Source organism: Lynx canadensis, chromosome D2 (assembly GCF_007474595.2).
Source record: "Lynx canadensis isolate LIC74 chromosome D2, mLynCan4.pri.v2, whole genome shotgun sequence".
NCBI classification, from domain to species: Eukaryota; Metazoa; Chordata; class Mammalia; order Carnivora; family Felidae; genus Lynx; species Lynx canadensis.
In genome coordinates this window covers 48,382,094-48,403,677 of record NC_044313.2, presented here as the reverse complement: position 1 = coordinate 48,403,677, position 21,584 = coordinate 48,382,094, and the positions used below count along the sequence as shown (strand labels likewise).

At 57.3% G+C, this 21,584-nt stretch overlaps 1 protein-coding gene across 8 annotated transcripts in view; it reads left to right on the top strand.

The window, feature by feature from the left end:
- The window catches only part of ZMIZ1 (zinc finger MIZ-type containing 1), a 202,302-nt gene that overhangs the window by 97,366 nt on the left and 83,352 nt on the right, over window positions 1–21,584 (top strand). For all 8 annotated transcript variants that reach the window (XM_032595210.1, XM_030335186.2, XM_030335188.2 and 5 more), the window contains 2 exons: window positions 1,721–1,834; window positions 9,537–9,642. In XM_032595210.1, the coding sequence (XP_032451101.1) occupies window positions 1,721–1,834; window positions 9,537–9,642 (220 nt within the window). The remainder of the gene's footprint in view (window positions 1–1,720; window positions 1,835–9,536; window positions 9,643–21,584) is intronic.

Genomic DNA, 21,584 nt, shown 5'->3' with positions numbered 1-21,584 from the left:
CTTTTCTCCATGTGGAGGTTCCTCCCAGCTCTGCCTGTGCAGAAGGAGCCCGTGTGAGCCAGGGCTGAGAGCTGCACGGAACAGCTGTGTTTCCCGGGGAGACTCCGGGAGGCAGAGTCAGGGCCAAGGGCAGCCCCGCGTGGGAGCACCCCACGCGCCAGGCGCCTCGCCAGGGGCCGCACGAGTCTCATCTTGTCCAGCCCTCCCCGGCCCCGTGACGGAGGGCCTGCTGCTGTTCGCCTGCCCTCTCTCTCTCCTTCGCTGCTCCCTCTCCCTTTTCTCCCCAGAGGCACCTTGTTCTAAGTCATTTCACTCTCTTCCGTCCATTTTTAAATTTTTCTTGCACAGACCACGTTGTAACGATAGTCACAAAACCCTAAGCGAAAGAAACAAAAGTTTCCCGCCGCTAAGCCGTGATCTGTCATCCCCCTTTTACAGAAGGGCCGACGGAGGGAGGTTGGGGAAGGTGAGGGACTGCCCTGGGTCAGCAGCAAGCGGGAGGTGAAGGCAGAGGGAGCCCCCGGCGCCCCGCACTTTCCATTCCTTCCCAATTCTGGGATATGGCCGCTGCTAAGACCCCTCCCTGCTTTGGCTCCAGGGCAGACTTGAGCTGCAGGAGGGAATAGAGTGCCCCCCCCCCACCCCCACCGCAACCTCAGGGGAAGCCACTGTTCCCTGTCTCTCCCAGCACCAAGGCAACAGGGGCCTCAGAAGTTCCCACCAACCCTTTTGCAGCTGGCCTCACCTCCGACCCTTGTGGATACGCCCTAGGTGTCCCTCTGGAGGACCCACAGTCAGTGACACCCATCGCTGGGATCCCAGCTCTGCACCTAACCTGCTGTGCGACCCTGGGCGAGTCACCCACCCGCTGGGCTAAGGCCCAGCCCCTCGGGGCCTGGGGAGACCTGGGCGGGGGTTAGAGAGTGAAGCGCCCACCACCCACCCAGTCGGCCCCGTGGCCTGGGTCCCAAGCAGAATCTAGAGGCCTTGGTGTCAAAATTCAGTCTCTGTTGACTCAGACCCGCTGACCGGGAGGGGCTTGAGCTCAGGCAGGGACCCCTCCCGACAATGCCAGCAGCTTCCGAGCCTAGCCAGACTGGGCCCGGGGAAATCTGGCTTTGGGGAGCTAAGTCACACACACCGGACCCCGGTGTGAGAATAGCCTGGGCGCAGTGTGCTTATAGTTGACTCCCTGGCTGAGTTTGGCCTGGGCGTCTCTTTCTGATCCACCTGACCCCTGCCCTTGGTGGGCCATGGCCGCACTTGCTCTGAAGCCAGAGCTGGTGGACGTCCAGACCTGGGTGGTGATGGTTAGCAGGAGTGGGCTTCACCAAGAAGGAATCTCCAGCGCAAGGCTGCCCTGGCTTAGGGAGAGCCAGTCCCCAACTTGGGGGTCACGGGCTACCCTCCTGAACCCTGCAGAGCTCACCCGCCCCCACTGCCAGCATCCAGGAAACACTTTAATACTATCGTCTTTCTCCAGACCTTGGTTTTCCCATCTTTGCAATGGGGCTACTAACCCCCATCCTGCCAGGGATGAGGTGGGGTGGATGCAAAGGGAAAGCGAGAGAGAGGGAGTTTGGGAAGGTTCCTTATTCCTGGCCCGCCCCAGAGCCACTCCTCCCCAGTGGGGCCTGGGGTCTTCGCCACCCCAGACCTGCACGTTGCCCTGCTGGCCTTGTTCCTGGAGCTTCATGCTGCCTCCTTCCCTCTCCCACAGCACTTACAGAACCCTGCTAACTTCCACAATGCCGCCACGGAGCTGCTGGACTGGTGTGGGGACCCGCGAGCCTTCCAGCGGCCCTTCGAGCAGAGCCTGATGGGCTGTTTGACGGTGAGTCTGCACCCCCTCCCCCACCTGCACCCAGGGCGGATGCCTGGGGACCCGTGTGCCTGTCCAGCTGTCGGAGAGGCCGCAGATAACAGAGGATGAGAGATAGAAAGACAGCAGTGCTGGAGGGCACAGCCCGTCTGTGTGCACCACCCCCCCCCCAACATACAGCCTCCGGGAAACCAGTCTGATGGGGAGACGCGGCTGTCAGAGTAATACGGGCTCCCCACACCTGATGGGAAAGCACAGCGCCTCGCTGGGTTGGAGGGGGTGGGGAAGCTCCAGGTCTGGTGAGGGTAAATGTTCCACCCTCAGCAAAGCAGAATTTCTAGCCATTCTTTAAAAAGAAAAAAAAAAGTTTATTTATTTGTTTTGAGAGAGGGAGAGAGAGAGTGTGCACACACAGGAGGAGGGGCAGAGAGAGAGAGAGAGAGAGAGAGAGAGAGAGACTCCCAAGCGGGCTCCACACTATCAACACAGAGCCTGATGCAGGGCTCGAACTCACAAACCGTGAGATCATGACCTGAGCTGAAACCAAGAGTCAGACTCTTAACCAACTGAACCACCCAGGCGCCCTGAGTCATTCTTTTATCCGGTGGTTCATTCGTCCATTTGGGCAAACGTCTATCAAGCTCTTTTTGTAGTCATCCATTCTTCTACCCATTCATTTAAGCATTTAATGAGCTCCTACTACATCCATCCATCTGTCCAAATAAACATTGATTGAGCCCTCGTTTATCACATATGATCCCCTCTGCGAAGCCTTGCGAAAGCACAGAGTAAGACTTTGCCAAGCGCGATTCCCTCTTTAGCAGGGAGACCGGTGTGGAAAGAGATGGTCGAGAGAATTGTGTACGAGGTGAAGCAGCCCAGAGAAGGGAAGCGTGAACTGCCTGGGAGGTGGGGCAGCTTGTGGAAAACTGGGGCAAGGAGCTGCAGATACCCCTGCGGGTATCTTGGACAGCATGTGCAAAGGCCCAGAGAGACCACAGAACCCAGAGAGCCGAAATTCACTCAGCTTGATAAGGGCCTGGGTTGCAGGCTGGGCAGATGCCAGGCCCAGAACTTGTGGCATGATTTGCCAAGTCTCGGAGCTCACCGGCTGACAGCCATGGGGAAGGAGCTTGCTGCTTGTGAATGACCCCAGCCACATGACGTGCATCCATAAGCTCGAGGGAGCCTTGGGGACCAGCGAGGGCAGCTTCTCAAAAGGCCCTGAGTCGGCTTTTTTTTTTTTTTTAATTTTTTTGAATGTTTATTTATTTTTGAGAGAGAGAGCATGAGCAGGGGAGGGGCAGAGAGAGAGGGAGACACAGAATCCGAAGCAGGCTCCAGGCTTCGAGCCGTCAGCACAGAGCCCGATGCGGGGCTTGAACTCACAAGCCGTGAGATCATGACCTGAGCCAAGGTCGGACGCTCAACCGACTGAGCCACCTAGGCGCCCCAGCCCTGAGTCAGCTTTGAAGGGAACATGGGTAAACAGATTTCTGGAGAGCCCAGCTACCCCAAGTCTTGGAGAGGAGGAGGCAAGGCAGATGCCTGGCCAGGTAGGAATCTTTGGTGAAGTTCAGGGGCACCATGTTCCCTGAAAAGCTCCAGATGGGAGGGAGGCAAAAGGCCCAGCATGGCCCTGGCCTGGAGCAAAAGGAAGAGTGACATTCTCATGGGTCATCGTTATAAAACACCCCTTCTGTGCCTGCCACTGAGCGTGGTCCGCTGCATAGACCTTCTCACTGAATCCTTACATTCCATGAAGCCGGCCCTGCCATTGTCCCCGTTTTATAGAGGAGGAAACTGAGGCTTGCCGTGATGGCTTCCCAAGGTCACACAGCCAGCTAGAAGTGGGTGTGGGATTCAAGGCGAGACCCCTCTGCCTCTAGAGGGAATGCTCCTGGCCAGTGGGGATGCCAGCCGGGGTGGGGGGCGGCTCCTCAGGGCTCCTCCATTTGTCCGAGGCCGATGCTGTCTGGTTTCCTTGGAGCCACCAGGCCAAATCAGGCGCCGCCCAGCCCTCCTCATCCTCCAGCCCGCTGGGCTCCCCTCCCTCTACCAGCTCCCTTAATCCTCTTTGCGGGGATCCTGGTTCAGGCTAAGCCCCACAGGCAGGGACAGATGTTACTAGAGGCCCCCTCATTTCCATCCCAGCTGCCAGCAGCCATAAGTCAAGCAGGAGGTGGGGGACCATGCACAAGGTGTGGCCAGACTGGCCGCCACAATCCCCCAGCACCCCGCCCCGAGCCTGGCCCTGCCTGGGATATAGGGATTCAGAGCTGAATCAGACAATGGCCCCGTGCATGCTGGATGGGCATGGGGTGTGAGGTGACCAGTAGCTGGCCCCGCCCCAGCTCTGCCATTTATTCACTGAACAGACATTCACTGAGGCCTTATGCCGGGCACTGGAGGAGTGCACGAGCACAGCGGACCTCTCTCAAGCAGCGTATGTTCCAGTGAGGGAGGCAGGCACTGAACTCATAAAAGAGTAAATAAGGACATACATCAGTGCCCTGTGAGAGGGGTAGAGTGCTGGCTGGGAAGAGTCTCCTGAGGAGGTGACCCCCAGCCGATACCTGAATGGCAAGAAGGAGTCATCCATGAGAGGGGAGGGTGCTCCGGGCAGAGGGCACTGCTAGTGCAAAGGCCCTGAGGCTTGACTTGTTCAAGGAACAGAAGGAAGTCTCAGATGGCTGGAGCACAGAAGAGGGAGAAGGATACAAGAAAAGGTCAAAAAGGGAAGCAGCAACAAGCCAAGACAGGGCCTGCAGCTGAGGGAGAAGAGCTTGGATATTATTTGAAGGGTGATGGAGGGCCTTGAAGGATCTTAAGCAGGTGAGTGATGGGATATGATTTGGGTGAGGACAGAAGCACTAAGGGGAGCATCCTCGGAGGATAGGCTGGAAGGATTCTGGAGGTCTTCCCGGAGGAGGGAGCCCAGGGAGGAGCCCGTAGGCTCTGACTAGCCAGTGGGGAGGCTGTGGCTTCCTGGGCAGGGGCAGCTGTGTGGACAGAGGCACAGCGCCAGCTCTCCTGGGCCTCCCCTCATCACACGACAGCCTAAGGCACGCACTTGTTCAGTGTGGGCTTTGACCCCCACCTCTCTGGCCTGCTGCCTAGCCAGAAAGGGGCCTTTGGTTCACCTGCCTCAGTTGCAGAGACGGGAGTTTGACTGTCCCTTGGAGCTCAACAGAACCAGCAGCAGGGAAGTGTGGGGAATGGGGAGTCACAGAAGACAGTCTCAGTACCCAAGGCGTTTTCCTGGCTCCTCGGTCCTTATGAAGACCCTGCATGGCAGGCAGGGGAAGGATCACCGCTTCTGTTTTACAAACAAGGCAACTCAGGCGGCGAGGGGACGGCGTCCTACCGTCCCAGGGCCCCGCTGCTGGTCCTCCCGTCCCCCTGCACATCCTCAGCCCCAGCTGTGTCGTGCGGGAGGGACAGGATGGGGGAGGTCAGAGATCCCAGGGGGCCTAAACAGGGCAAAGCTGCTGAGCTCCCCCGCACGCACCCCTCCCCATCCAGTGGCAGGCCGGGCACTCCAGGTTGCCACGATCCCCTGGGTGACCCCTGGGAACAAATTCCTCTGGATCCGGCTTACTTGGAGGACAGAAATTAAAAACCACTTCGCCTCAGGCAGTAAACGGGCGCATCTTTGTCATACTGGGGCTGGGCCCTGGGGTGAAAGCAGCCAGCAGCCCCCTCGCCCCACCCTCCCCTTCAGGCCCTCTGACCCCAGGATGCAGAAGTGCAGGAGCCCTGTGGCCCCTCCCAAGGGACAAGGGGTGTGAGCCGTGGTCACCGCTTCAGACCACGTTTGTCCTAACCGTGCCAGGGGCTCACTTCCTGGCCCTTCCCTTAACATCAGGCCTCTCTGGACTCAGCCATCCTTCCTCCCCGAAGGTAGAACACACCTGATATGCTCTAGGAACAGAAAGAAGGAGGCCAGAGAACAGGAGAGGGGAGACCGGAAGGAGAGGAGGTGGCATGAGGGAAACAGGCGCCAGCTAGCTGAGAGCAGTGCCCTCCCCATCTCTCCAGTGGCAGCCTCCCCTTAGCCTCAGAGAACTCGCTGCTGAAGCCGTCGGGGTATGTCCATAAATAGCATTCATTGAGCTGTGTGCCTAGTCCTGGCTCCCATCCTCTCAAGGAGGGCACTGCACAGGGGAGCCGACTGAGGCCCAGAGAGCTGAGTCACTTGGGTGAGGTAGGACAGCTAGCAGGTGGCGGAACCAGAGCCCCATCCCGTGCCTGACTCCAGAGCAGCAGCGGCAACAGCCACAGACACCTGCCGACCCCTGCACTGAGATGGGGAAGAGGGGCAGAGAGGGAAATGAGGGCTGTGCCCTGAGGGGCTTGTGTTATGACCATGAGACAGAACTGGGACACACGGAACTGTCAGAGCCCCCCAGCACACAACCTTGGCTATAGAGGACGGCCTTTCACTTTTACCGAGGAGAAACCTGAGGCTCAGAGAGGTTAAGTAACCTGCCTTAGGCTGCACAGGATAGGGCGGAGCAGAATTGGAGTGCAGGCCTGGCGTGCCTCCAGTTCCCCCCCGACTCCCTCAGAGGGTGTCAGAATCCAGCCCCACGCCAGGAACAGAAGTCCTTTCCCTAGCATCCCCCAGACAGCTTGTCCTGCTTTGGAGCCAAGAGGCTCACCACTTTTCAAGGCAACACTCTCTCTTTATGGGACTAACGTAACTGGCTGCGGGACCTCAAGCACACGCCCTCTGTCATCTCTGGGCTTCAGTCTCCCTCTCTGTGGCACGAGGGGCTGGACTCCCTGACCCCTAGGTCCCTCTGGGACCCCCGGGTCTCCGTCTCAGGCCTCCCGGAGCTGGCTGGGCCTGGGCAGCCAGCAGAGGGCAGCAGCACCTCTGCGGAGGCCTTTGTGGAGGAGGGGTCTTCCCCTGGCCCCTTCGGGAAGGGTTCCATGCCCCCCGCCCCCCGCCCGCCGAGGTGGGAGCAGGCCTCTGAAACACAACAGGATACACAGCCAAGTCCACCCCCGCCCCGCCCCGTCAGTCAGACCCGCCTCACAGGACTTTCCTGGGGGTCCGCAGGCTGGGCCAGAGGAAGCCAGGGGGTGCACATAAGGCACTCTAGGGCCTCAGGGTCCAGCTTAGCCACGCCTGTGCTGTGCTGCCCTTCAGCAAGGCCCTACCCTCTCTGGGCCTTGGTGAAAGGAGGCTGTTGCCAGTGACCCTTCTGAACGCTGGGGCTCAGGGGATTTGGCGACAAGCTGACCTTCCCAGGCCTGCAGGACAGCCCTTATACCAGCACCAGGCCTCTCTTGCTCAATTTAGCTAGTTTGTTTTTTGGTTTTTTGGTTGGTTTTTGTTGTTGTTGTTGTTTAAACCAGAGCAACAGGATTAGCCAGTATTGGCCAAACAGAGGGACCTTTGCCTTCCTGCCCTCAACACAGGGCCTGAGGGTTCTCCCTGTAGTTATGGCCTTAACCCTTTTGGGGCTGAAAAAGAGGGCCTCTCGTGGAAAGAGCCCAGGCTCCACAGGCTGACTGCCTGGGATTGCATCCTGGCTCTATCGTGGACAAGATTTGAACCCTTTGGTTGTTCTTCACACTCAGTTTCCTCATCTGTGAAACAGAGATAAGAATACCGCCTCCTGGAGCTATCGTCAGAATTTGGCACTTTGCTGCGTACAAAGCTTTTACTTGGCCCCTCTTACCGGGGAGACCATATTCTCATTACACTATTTGCCCTTGTCAACATTTCCCACAAACAGCAGCCTCACTGATGCACTCGTCCAAACAAACTGCTCACTCACATCCACTCCAAGGTTCCACCAAAGAAAAGGGCACCATAGTCAACATCTAAGCTGAAGTGACCCTTCCCGACCCACTGTAGAGAGTGCCTGTCTCCAGACCTGAAATGTTCAACAGGCCACAGAGAATAAGTGGCCTTGGTTTTGCCGAGTGGACGGTGAGCCTAACAGTGAGGATGCCCTGCCCAGAGGTGGCCCAGAGCCTCTGGATCATGGGGTGTGTGTAGGGACAGGAGGTGCGGCAAGAACCACAGTCAGGGGCAAATAGAGCCTGTGGAAAAGAGGCCCGGGGGAACAGAAGGCTTCTGTGTCAGGGACTTCTGTTTGCAGCAGAGAAGCTGAGCAAACATTCAAACCTGAGAAGTCCTTTTTCCTCCTTGCCCTGGGACTTCCCAGGAGGTGGGGGGGGTGCAGGGAGACAGGGCCCCATTCCAAGAGGCTGTGGGTATCCTGGGAAGGGGGAGTCCGCTGGTTCCTCCCTGGTTCACCATGGGCAGTCTGTCCAGGCCTTAAGTGTCCATAGTTTTTAAATGAGAGGGTTGGCCTAGATTAGCTGTTTTCCCAACCTTTTTAGCCCTAGACCCCTTGTAACAAACACTTAAATATAAAGCAGATAATGAAGAGCTATCCCAGTGGTTACAGAGGCTGGGCCAAAACCCATGGCAGCCGGAGGCCCTCTGAGCACCTGCCTCCGGGGCAGGTGGTCTCTAACGGCTTGCTGTCGGTGACGGAGTCTTCTCTTTCTCAAAAGAACGAGCTCCCACATCTGGGAGCACTCCTTTCCCGCTCAGCCATAACCGCCCCAGCTGCTTAGCCTGCACCGACTCCCATCTTCCAAGGTCCTTCCTTCTTAATAAGTAAACCTAATTTTGCTGCTGTTAATGAGGAAGGCGGGCAGGAGGGAGCCGGTCTGGCAATGGCAGGACACCTGGGAACGGGTGAGGAAGGCGCGAAGCCTGATGGGTGTGAGCCTGCAGAGCCATCCGTGGGTCCCCCAGGAGCACCCCATCCCACACTGCCCCCAGGGACTGTCAGCCCTTCTAGCCCCTCACCTGTCCCCCTTCCGACCCGTACTTTGGAGGTTCTCAAGGAGAAAGAAGGGACCTCCGGGCTCCAAATACACAGCCGTTAGCAAGCTTCCATCAACATGCTTATGGGAGCCTCCCATGTGCTGAGCAGGTGCATGGCGCCGGGTACAGACCCCAGGCTGAGCATGAGGGTCCTGCAGCCTGTGGGCTGGGGTCTGAGAGGCTGCAGGTCACCTGGCCCAGAGCGGAGCACTGGGGAGCATAGGCGTGTGCATCTGGAAAAGCCTTAGCAGTCTGTCGAAGCTGAAGCTCCGTGAGCAGCGTGTCCAGTGCTTATCCTCGAGCACAGATCTTGACTCGGGCTGAACCAAAGCTGCTGGGTGAGGGCCATGCCTAGAGTAGTGAGGGCAGTGAGCATCCACGATGGGGGGGGGGGTGCAGGCGCTCAGGGAGGGGATGGGAAGAGGTGCCAAGAGACTTCCCGAGGGCCTGGACTCAGAAGGGAGTTTGGGGAACTGCTGTGGGGGAAGAGAGGCCTGGCCTGCAGCCACCCAAAACACGGTGGTACAGTACCCCCAGCCGCCTTCTGGAATGTGGCCGAATCGAGTCCTTGAAAGCTGTAGGGCCTGGGCTTTGGGGTCAGGCCCACCAGCCGACCGGAAACCCCTGAGGGCAGGGGCCAGGATCCCTGGGCCTGGCACGGAGGAGGTGCTCATCAGTGCTTGCTGAGTGAGCAAGGCACAATCTGAGTCCCAGCTCTGCCTGATCTTGGGGACCGGCCTTAGCCTGCGCACCTCACCTGCCTCACCTGTTAAACGGACACACGTGCCACTCTGGGCTCGGAAGCCGGGCGCCAGCAGGGACTCACTCTGCCCTTCCTCTCCCTCTTGCTCGCAGGTGGTCAGTCGGGTGGCAGCACAGCAAGGGTTCGACCTGGACCTCGGTTACAGACTGCTGGCAGTGTGCGCTGCGAATCGAGACAAGTTCACTCCGAAGTCTGCGGGTAGGTGACCACTGGGGGTTCCACGGACGTCACTGGGCGGTGGGAGTATAACCAGATTCTAACTCAGGGCTGCATGCCACCCCTGTCAGCGGGTGCCTTGGTTCGTCCAGATGTGGCTTGAGCCTCCAGGGACCAGCAGCTTGTCCACCAGGCTGGGCAGCCCATGGCTGAGGCTCCGCCCCTCCTCTCAGGCAGTATGCTTACCTGTGGGGGTGCGTTGGGGCCCGCGAGGGTCCCAAGGCACACCACACCCCAACAGGCTAAAGGGAGACATGCACCATCTCATTTCGTCACCATGATGACCCCTTGGCATAAGCACTGGGATCATCCCCATTTTACAGAGCAGGAAACTGAGGCTCAGAGAAGCTGGAGAGGTTCCTCAGGTCACACAGCTGGAAAGTGGCAGAGCTGGGGCTGAGGCCTACACCTATACTCGAGTCAGCATTCTTGACCCTGACACTCCACCGTATCCATTCAGAACATTTGTACTTAAAACACAACATGAAAGTGAGTCAGTGCATGCAGGGTTCTAAAGCCTGCTCCGCATAGTATTAGCCACTGCAACTTTGTCATTGCTTGGGACCTCCTGCCCCTATATTAAACAGAGGCCACAGAAGGTGCTAGCAGCATTCTGTGCGAGGGCTTTAACCACACCAAAGATACAGTTTTATATCTCCCACCATCATCAGCATCTTGCGTAAGGTTGGGGGTGCTGTGTAAGCTTTAACACCCGACAGAACTGGGACAACCCAGCCCTGTCACTTGCTGAGTGTGTGGCCTCCGAGCCTCAGTTTATCTCCTCGGGAAGGCAGGAATGATGATGAGACTTACCCTGCAGGGGTCGTCGTAAGTTCTAGAAACACGTGTGCATCGACAGACACAGCGTCTAGATGTTGTTAACCTTTTTTATGTTGGAGCAATTCATTGGAAAAGAAAAAAAAATCCATTATTTCCTTTGTATGACAATAAAACAGACGTTTTCTCTGAATTCGTCAATCAGTTCTTTGGAGTATATATAGAAACAGCCTTAACGAAAATGTTTAAAAGACTTCTCACGATGTATTTTCGTAAGTCTGCTCAACCTATCCTCTCTCGGATGCGGGTTCGTGCTCCTCTCCATGTATGTTTGCAGACCGTGCACACGGACGATAGGTCTTTTACAGGGTGTGTGAAATTATGGTTAGCCAGTCGCTACTCTAAGATCCTTGACGTGCCAGCCTGTGCTGGGATATCGCTGTTGTATTGAACTGCTTGCCAGAAAATGGTCTTGGAATCTCATAAGTGACGTCTATTCCTGATGGACTCTGCAGTTTTAATAATAACTCAAGTCAATACAATTTTGACAAGGTAAAAATTGCTCCTTATCCAAGAAACATTTATATCCATATCTCTATGAAGCTCCTGCTCTGTGCGGGCACCTGGCCAGGTATGGGTTCCGACGAGAAACGCAACAGACATGGTCCCACCTCGGGAAACTTACAGTTTAGAGCAGAGGTCAGCAGACTTCCGTGAAGAGCCGGACAGTAAGGAGCTCCGGCCTTGCGGGCTATACAAAAGCAAGTGTAGACAGTATTTAAACAAGTGGGTATGGCTAGTTCCAATAAAACCTCATTTATGAAATCAGGTGGTTGGCTCTGGTTTTCCTGACCCGTTGCCTATGAGAAAAGAAAAAACATCATATAACCACAGGTGTATGTGGGTGGGTATGCATATGCATGTATGTAAATTCCAGCTGAGCTAAATTCCATCAAGGAAAAGTCAGGGATGCTATGAGACCACTCGGGGGTGGGGGGAGGCTTCCCTGGGACCTGAAGATTGAGAAGTGTTGAATAGGTAAAGAAAAAGAGGAAGAGCTTCTTCCCAGGTAAAGGGGACAGCCTGAGGGAAGGTCCTGAGGTAGAAGGAAGCACGGCTTTTTGGCAGAACTAACACAAGGGCAGTGGTTCCAGAGCCCAGAGGCAGGAGTCAGCAGCAGTTAGACACAAGCGTCCTGTCTTGAAGGGTTGTGGTTTTTGTACTAAGAGTGATAAGAACATGGCTAAATTCTCCTTTTGCAAAGATGGCTCCGGCTACCAAGGAAGAACAGATTGCACAGGGGAGGGGGACGGTGTAGATGCAGGGAGCCGGTTGGCAGATTGCTGGGGACATCAGGATGATGGTGGCTGGACCAGGAAGGTTCCACTTCCTGTGGAGTAGAGAGAAGGGGATAAACCCAGAGGGTGTGTAAGTGGCAAAACCAAGTCAAGGATAGCATGGACAGAGGGGTAGGAGGAAAACAAGAGAGTGGGCTGTCCCAGAAGCCCCAGCTGCTCCCTCCTTGGGGAGGAGAGGCCCAGGTCCCTGTGCAGCCCTTCCCTCGGGGGTCTCTCATGGCCCTGCCGGTACGTGCTGGGTGCTCTCTTGTGCTTTGCTGCAATGCTCAGCTTTGTCTGTATTTATGGATGAGGAAATGGAGCTCAGAGAGGTTTGTGACTTACCTGTTGTCCCACAGCTCGTTGGTGATAGAGCTGGGACTTCAACCCGTGGCCTCCTGACTCCAGGCCCAGTCTCTGCCCACTCCGCCACAGCTGACTCTGGACCTAGACTTTGGAGGCCCCTGTGCTCCTGGGCAGGATCTGGGAGGCTACTCCATCTGGGAGAGGCCTTTCCTTTGTTCAAGTCTCTCTAGCGTGGCCCTGCCCTTGCTAAGTGGTATCTTCCAGCCTCGCTTCTCCTGAAACAAGGGCTTTGTTCTGCCCTCTGTTTGCACTCCTGGCTGTGCACAGCTCTTCACAGTGTATTGAGCCTTTTCCCAGGCCCTGTGTCTGCTAAGTCGTATGATATACTGTAGGCCTCTGAGGCGAGGCCTCAGCATATACCCATTCTGCAACTGAGAACACGGAGGCCCGGCAGTCCCTGTAGCTTTGCTACCACTCGAATTCCCTTCTTGGGAGGCAAACCCCCGTCGGCACCGACAGCCATGACTAACCACTCTCACAGCTCACCCCCACCTCCTCGAGAAATGTGGCCCTCAGGACTTGGTTTCCCAGCCATGCCCCTGCTTGGCCCTTCCTCTGGGAAAGCAGGCCACCAGTGTGAGGGCGAAGGCTTCAAGCTGTGGTAGAATGCAGGGTCGGCCAGAGGCAGGGGCAGGACCATGGGAGGGACAGAAGCCATGGGGAGCTGAGCAGTGACTCCGAGTTCCAGGGGCGGTTCCGAAACTGGCCCCCGTCTTCACCGTGTTGCCCACCTCCCAGAGCTGTGGCCTTGCCTGTCAGGATGCCTATGAGGATTAAGCGAGGGCCCCGCCGACACCTGGCACCCCTGTGCCAAATAAATATTACTTTCCAGTCCTCCTTCTCTGCTCCTGTCTGCCTTTTTCCCCCTGACATGGCTCCCTACCTCTCCAAGGCTTTTTTCTGCCCCAGCAAGGTTGTTTCTCACTGCTCCATTTCCCTGAGGTTCCGGGGGCTGCGTGTGACCTGTTGTAATCCCACCTCTGGGTGCAGCACTGAGGGTCTCTGGGGCCTCAGGTGTGGTTGCGGTGGCCACACTGGCCACAGCCAGGCACGCCCAGGCCTCTTCCAGCCGGGCTGCCGCAGTTCTAGAACATGCTCTGTCCATAGAGCTCCGACAGCCAGCCCACGCTACCTCTGGCCCTCCTCCCTCACTCTGTCCAAGCTCCCATTGTGTCTGACCTGCTCTCGCGGTTTTCACCCTCCTAGTCCCTCCCTCCCCTTTCTTTCTGAGGGTCTCTGCCGTCCTGTATCTGTCTCTGCCTCCCTTCCCTGGTGCCCCTCAGACTTTCTCCCTATGTGATGTGTGTGTGTGTATGTCTGTGCATGTCTGTGTATGTATGTGTCTGTGGTAGTGAGCATGTGTGTGTGTGTGTGTGTGTGTCGGGGATATGTGCCTGTGTGGGGTGGTGAGTGTGTCTGTGTGTGTGTGCCTACGTGTGGTGGTGAACGCGGCGGGGGGGGGGGGGGTGTGGGGGCACATGCCTGTGTGCGCGCGTGTGTGTGAGTCAGGGGGGCTGGGTGCCTGTCTGTGTGCACCTCCCCTCTCCCCCCTCCCGCCCCCCTCCCGCCCCATCTCCGTGTCTGTCTCTCTTGTCAGGAGGCCAAGCTGGGGCCGGCCGAGGGCCGGTGGGGATGAGATCATGCCGCGAGGAGCGCTGCTTTGTCAGGAGGGATGGCGGTGCGCTGGGCTGGGCTGGGCTGGGCTGGGCTGTGCGCGCCGGCGTTGCCGGGCTCGGGAGCAGGAGCTGGGGCCCGGGGGCAGCGCCGCACGGCGGGTGCGTGTGCGTGTGCGCGCGTGTGTGGGGGGGGGGAGGGGGAGAGACAGAGACGGAGCGTGAGCGCAGAGCAGACACTGCAGCAAACCGCCAAGTCAGGCGTCTCCACGTGGGCCCCTCAGATACCCAGCCCCCAGCTCTTTGTTCTGGTGCAGCCTTTAGCCTGTGCGCTCGCACGCCGGAGCACGCGCACGCGGGCACGACGGCCCGGAGCCTCCTCGGGGGGAAGGTCCTGGGGCGGTGGGGGGGGGCTCCCCGCCCCTCCTCTGCCTCCGTGCGGAAGGTCACCTGCCTCGTGCCTCCCCTCGGCCCCCCGAGAGGCCGCAGCGGCCCCCCTGCCCCCACCCACCGCCGCGTGCCAGCCCTCAGCAACTTGGCAGGCGGCGCGGAAATGTCAGCCTCCTCGGGCGGCACCGAGCGGGCCCACGCCTGCTGGCTGTGTCGGCACCGAGCAGCAGGCGGTCGCCATGTCTCAAGGTCCCCGAGAGCCCTCTGCGTGCCTCGGCCGCTGTCCCCGGCCTCAATGACTCTGTGTCCCCTCAGCTGACCCCAGAACCCAAGGGAAGGGGGGGGGAAGCCAGGGCCCAGAGAATGGAGGGGGACCTGCCCCTGCCTGCGGTGCCCTCTGCCTGGCCTCACGCCCCTCCTGTCGCCCCGCAGAGGGTGGGTGATGGCTCTGGGCTCTTGTCTGGGAGATGAGAGGCTCTAAGCTGCTGGCAGAGGGGAAACCCACAGAGAACAGCAGGTATGGGCGTCCTGGGAGAGGTGACCAAAAGGCTTTGGAGAAAAGACCCGAGAACTCAGCAGAGGGCCAGAAGAGGCTGCCCCTGACAACTCCCAGGAAGAGGCCAGCCTTCCTTAGGGACAGCAGAGGGCGGTTGCCAATCACCCGCCTGTGGGCTGGATGTGGCCCGCAGACTTCTGAGCTCCGATGTTTGGTGGTTTTTAAAAATGCTTATTAGTTGCCAACATTTGCTCTTGGGGAGATTGTACCATCAAGTCAAATGCCTGTCTTCCTTTGAATGGGAACCTTGGGCCCACAACCCACGACAGTCGGGGTGGTGGCTGACCCCCCAGATGGGTTCTGTGTTTCCCCCATTGTCTTATGCCCAAAGCATTTCCCAAATTTGGAAACCCACCGGACCCTGTGGACATGTGTGTTTCTGACCTCTGTTCTAAGCACACCCTCACACCCCAACACAGCAGCCTGAGCCCGGGTCCTGGCGTGGAGACCCAAGCAGAGGGGGTGTCGACAAACACCCACTTGGTCCCACTTCTCTGATGTGCTGACAGCCCCCAGAGGAGACATTCGTGGGAAGGGGACTGAGACATGCCCCGGGCCCCCAGCCAGCCTGAAAGGTGAAGAATCAGGAAGGTTGGCAGTCTGTGGTCCATGCGGGAGGGGCTCGGTCCTTCTCTGGAGCTCTCAATCCCAAGAGACCTTCTGTAGCGACTTGTATAGCAGCCCTGGGACTCAGACACAGACCCCGACCAGGGGGTCCCAGCCATGGCACGCCGTACCCCCATCACAGGGTTGGGATGGGACAGGCATCAGAGGCCAGCCAGGTCATTTCACCACTTGTATCCAGGACTCTTAAGCAGGAGAAGGATGCTCGTAAACTATTTCCCTCTGTCTTTGAAAACAATCCTTCTTGCTCCCACCTGGCTGAATGGGGGCTCTCAGACCTCCTGGGGGTGGGGACATTCCTGGTCTCTCTTAGAGGCTCTGCTTCTGTCTCTACCTTCACACCTCCCCCAGGACCTGTCTCCACCCCCCTCTGCCTCTGCCCACCCCAGAGCACGCAGCCACCTTCCCATCACCGTCACCAGGGAGGACAAATGGCCTCATTCAGGGACACCCTGCCAGATCTGTCTCTCTAAGACAAAGCTGTGCGCAGCTCTGCGTGAAAAATGGCTCGCGGCCGCCCAGTGAGCAGGCGGGATTGGTGGGTGCAAATTGCAGGGGATTTGTTAACGCTTGCCGGCTTCCCCAGAAACAGCAGGGCAGGCGGGCCCTTGCCCTTGAAATGCCAGGCTGCCAGGCTGGGCGCCTTGTCAAGGCTGGGGACAGACTTCCTCCTGGACACCAGCCCCACCCCCACATCTGAGCTCAGCAGAGCTGGGGTGTGGGGGAGGGATTTGGCTTCCTTCCTCCTGCACTCCAGGGCAGGTCCCGCTCAGGAAAGGGCTCTGGATTTCATCACCAGGCCCCTGGGAACCGACTCATGGTCAGCCCTGTTTAATGGATGAAACCTGTTCACAAGGCTCGCTCACCTCCTGCTGATTCACTGCCGTAGGAGAGGCCACTGGGGCCCTTATCAGCGTGTCCACTTTATAGAGGAGGAAACGAAGGCTCTGACAGGGGAGAAACAGACCCAGGCCGTATGACTTGTGCTGGAAGCAGGGATCGAACCTCCAGATGGTCAGATCTGGAGCACAGGGAGCTGTCCCCCTTCCGAGTGACCCTGAGGGAGCAGGTGGGGTAGGTCGTCCTGGGCCAGTGGCCCCTGGCTCTCCTCCCCTCCCCCAGCTCCCTGAGGGCTGGGGCCTGGGATCGGGTGGCCTCACTCTGCTCTTGGAGAAAGAGAACAGTGGGGAGGAGTCCACGTGACAGAGTTTGTGGACACAGCGTTCCCAGGCTAAGGAATGGGGGGGGAGGGGTAGCACGATGGTCCCTGGGGTGTCCCGAGTGAACAGTGAGGAGCGGGGCAGTGCCATGGAAGAATGGGAGAGGACAGATTTGGAAACAGCTCCAATGCCCCGGAAAAGAGATCTGGGTATTTCGATGGCCACTCCACGGTCATTAAAAACCAGGTCTCCTAAGAATTACTATGTGGAAATGCTTGTGGATAGAACATTAATTTTTAGAAGGGTAACACAAAATGGTAAGTTCAGTGTGACCTCAGCCAGGTGCACGGGAAACAGAAAACAGAAAAGAAGATACCAAAATGTCAACTTATAAATAATGGATCTGTCTGGAGGGGTGGGGAGGGGCGGGTGACACTTGATTTCCCACATTTTCTGCGGGGAGCACAGATTTCTGTTTGGAAGGAGAAGCAGCGATGGGCATTGTTGGTTCCTTTGGCGTTTGGCTGGCGTTGGCAGGGGTGGAGCGAGATGAGAGTGCCCTTGTCTCCAGGCTGGCTCAGCAGTTTTCCCAGCGCAGCCCTCTCTGGTTCCCCAGGAGCCCCGGGGGGCAGGCCTCTGCTTGTCTGTCGGGAGGCTATTCTTCCTGTCTCCCTCTCTTCTGCGGGATTAGCTCATTGCTGGCTCCCCGACCGAGCCTGGGTGTGCAAGGACACAGCTGCCTGAGGCCCAGCTGGTGCTGATCTGCTTAACAGGCCTGTCCAGCATGAGAGGGGGGCAGAAGGCTGAGGGCATCAACTCATGCAGGGCGGGGAGGCGGAGGGGGCGGAGTAGGGGGTTGGGGGCAAGGACCCTGACAGGCAGCGTACGGAGCCCTCTCAGGAGGGGGCTGCTTCTACCTGGACCCTCACGGCCCCAGTCCAGAGCCCCAGCTGGGACTGCACACCCTCAGGCCACATGACTGGGGCAGGGGTCTGGGAGGGGAAGGGAGGGATGGATGAGGCTCCTCCAAGGGGAAGGCAAGGCTGCCGGAGGTGCCTCAACCAAATGATGTGTGTCTGAGTTTGGGTTCTCCCTGATGCAAACTGCAAATCGAACATTCTGGCTCAAAAGGTTTATTGAAGAGAATCCCAGAAAACACCGGTGGAGAAGCAGGGGAGGAGAGGGAGGGGAAGGAGTTCAGTGACAAGGTGTCGTGAAGCACGGTTCCTGCTGTGACCACCTGCCAGGGAGCTCTGGGAGACAGGAGAATGCGCCCCTCAGCCTGAGAGGCAAGGACGAGAAAGTATTTACTCTGCCTCCGGCAGCCATTATTGGTGGAGGGCTGCGTGGGGTCAGGGTCAGGGGACACCCTCCAGCCCTCACCGTGGCGATGACGCCCGGCAGAGTCGGGGCACACAGTAAGCAGAGGGTGTGTGACGAGGCACCCACAGGGCCGGAGCAGGGCACTTTCCCCCTTTCCGTCGTTTGCATCCCGTCCGCCGCATCCCTGCCATATTCCAGTCTTGTTCCTAAGACAGTCGCATCCCTCGTATGGTTGCTTACTTATTTTGACGTCAAGTTGGAGATGGCAAGAGGAAACTTTACATCTCCTGTGCCGCCCTAACTGGCAGACTGGCCTTCCTCCTCGCCACATTCAGAAACTAACTGTCAAAATCAGGACGACAGAGCCCCTGCCCCTGGTCTGGGTGGAGCCACAGGTGTCCTGTCCATAGCTACAGCCTGGGCCAGCTCTCTGCCAGTTAAAAAGACAGGCGGGGGTTTAGGAAATTGGGAGTCCCTTCCTTGTAATAGCAACACCCCAAAAGTGGGAAGAGATCTGACGTGGTAGGTGGTTTTCTCATTGGGTCCCGTGACCACCTAAGGCATCGCAGAGGCCACATGTCCTAGTCCACACCTGAGGGTGCTCCTGTCGAAGAGGATAGTCCTGCTGCCCGAGGCCACAGGGGGCCTGGGCACGCCCCCCCCCCCACCTCTGGGCCCCTCCCAAGTCCGTTTCTTCCATAGTCCAAAGAGTTCTCATCTTTTCTCTACCTTCGTGACTACAGGATGAATGATGGGAGCCGTGGGCATGAGAACACGTCTCGAAAGAAAAAATACTAAACTGGAATCTTCAGGGCAGGGAATGATTATCATCTTGTCCAGTCCCACTCTGTGCCAAGCACGGGGGCTACACACATATATAAATGCACCACACAAAGTCTCTGCTCTCGAGATTTGAAATCAATGAATGCTCCCATTCTGTGGGTGAGAAATGACAGTAATCCTACACACAAACACAGCCCTTTACACAGCCTCCCTTGTCCAGCCCCGTGAGATCCTCAGGGCGGGCTTATCCCCATTTAAAGAGGAGGGGACTGCAGCTCTGAGGGGGTGGCGGGGGGAGGTGGCCTCAGCAGGAGAAGTGGGAGCAGTGCTCTGGCCAGCGCATCCCTGCTTCTCTGCGTGTGCCCCCCGAGGGGTGGGCACAGCCTCTTGGGAGATGCAGGAACACAGTTACCGCCCTCCAGGCACCAAGGCTGTCACCCCACAGCCACATGCCGCCCCAGCCCAAAGGCACGTTCGGGACAGAGATCCTGCCAAAACAACCCCCGCTGCCCCAGGGTGCCCCGAGGATGCCATGGCTGCCCGAGAAGTTAATAAAGCCATCGGCAGCAATTAATTCTGCAGAGGAAAGAGCCAGGTAAGAGGATTAAGGAAGCCAGAGCTTTAGTTTTAAGATGGAGCTTAGCATTCCCACTAACAGAGGAGGGATTTCAAGGGATCCGCGGGCGTGAGAGTGAAATGGAGCGGGAGCTTGGCAGAAAGCAGGCGAGGTGGTGATGGTGGTAGTGGGACTTCTGAAGCAAGCTTTGCCAGCCACAGCCTTATAAATACCTTCTGTTAGACAGACAGACAGGTGGGAATTAACAATGGTGCCGGTGCCGGGACTGTCTGCCTTGCCTTTTTAGATTTACAGGGCAGGGCATCTGGAGTGGCCAAAAAACTCTGATTTACAGCCCCTTTCAGTCACGATGATGGCCAGCACATGGTCAGCATCTTCCTGGTACCGGAGCCCTCGCTGTGTGTAGCAGCCGCGAACCCACTCACCCCACATGATGATCCCAGACCCACGTCTACCCATTTTACAGATGAGGAAACCCGGGCTGGGGGAGATTGTGTAATGTGATCAAGGCCCTTTGGCTCAAAAGAGCCAGAATTGTGGCTCAAACAAGAATATCTGATCCTGAAGCCACAGGCTGCCCCGTACTCTCTATGAACAGGTTGAAATGAAATCATGTTAATGACTCACAAGAACATGTCAAGATCACCTGAATTGCTTGCAGGGAGAGGTATTAAGTATATGACAATGATCTGTCCTTGTCGGTAGGTTGAGCACCCTCCTATCTTTGAGCTTATTCAACACTCAGAGTCCCATGGATGGTGAGTGGCAGAGAACCCAGCACACAGTCAGCATTCGGTACCTGTCAGCTGTTTTAATCGAAATGTCCTGGTCAGCCCCGATTTCAAATATTGTTCCCAAAAACCATTCCCAGGGAGGAGTAGTGACTAAAAGCATGGACTCCAGAGCAACCTGCCTGGATGTGAGTCCCACCCAGCCTTCCCATTCACCAGCTCTGTGACCTGGGAAGAAGTCACTTGACTGCTCTATGCCATGGTTGCCTCAGTTGATGATAATAATGCCTCCGTCGTAGGCATTAAGTGAGCGACCATCCGTACAGTGCTCAGAACAGGACCTGGTATACCGCGTGTTAGCAATTTTATTCCAACATGGTGGCATTCAGATGGTCTTAGGAGGCCTCTTCTACCTGGAGGTAAACGCAAAAGCCTGTGCCTGACGCTGTGTCTGGAGAATACAGAACCTGTATGTGTAGAGAGGGCCGAGGTAAATGCAAACCATACCCACCTCTGAAGGGGTAAGAGGTGAGTAGGGTGACAGTTCCTTCCTGAGGCTCCAGGAGAGGTTCACGTGGGGTCAAGAGCATGTCTTCCTTCCCCCCAGGGAGAGGAAGCTGAGCCCCAGAGGGGAAGGCAGGCTGATTGCAGGAGTGGAGCGTAGAGGGCTGGCTGAGGGAGGCCAGTCACTACCAGCACAGCTTGGTCTGTACCTTGGGCTGGGGATGTTTGAGAGCCTCTTTTTTCCCAGCAGCCCCTCCCAAAATTCTCTCAAGAGAGAAAGCAACCTTTAGAGTACTGTTTGTTGAGTGTCTGCTTCATGCCAGCCACTGTGCTGGGTATGTTATGAAGATCCGCACTGATCCTCTCAAGGACCCAACCCATTTTGTAGACTGGAAACCTGAGGCACAAAGAGATGTCTCCACTTGCCCAAAGTCACCTAAATCTTTTCTAACAAAGCGAGGGACATTAGATAGGTGGCTCTAAGTGGATGGATGTTTGATTCGTTGAGACTGAAGAGACGAAGGAAAGAAGCAAGAGAAAGGGAGGAAGGGTGGACCAGGGCCCTGCCGCAACTCCAAGTACTTGCCCCTCTACCCTTCCCTGGTCATGCCTTTTCTCTCGGGATCGGGTTCTTTGTGAGTGACCCCTTGGCTGGTCCCCAGGGCCTATCTGGCAAGCAAACTCAGGGAGGAAGTTCTTGGCCAACAGACCCTGCCCTCCTGCCCCTCATCAGCTGGCCAGGTAAGCGTGCACAGCAGAGCTAGGGCTCAGGAGAGGCCAGACCTTAAAAACTGTGAGTCTTGGCCTTGTAAGCCCCTAGGTCTCCTTGCCTCCACATTTTCAGCCACCCTCAAGTCAGGGCCAGCTAGCTGCTGGGATAGGACAGGTCTCAGGACATGCAGAACCGAGATCTGGACACCAGAGTAGGGGCGGCATGGGGCAGGGGTTTAAGCTTAGGCATCAGGATCAGGCTGACCGAGGCTCAGCCCAGCTCCATCACTCCCATGCCACATGGGACCCCCCTGCCCTGGCCACATCTCCTGAAATGTTCAGCACAAACTACTTAACACAAGCCGGCATCTCAGAAGGGCTCTGTACATAATCATTCAGATTGAGTCTCGCATTGCAGCACAGGCTCCGAACCCTGCTTGCTATGTGACTTTACGCAAATCGCTTCACTTCT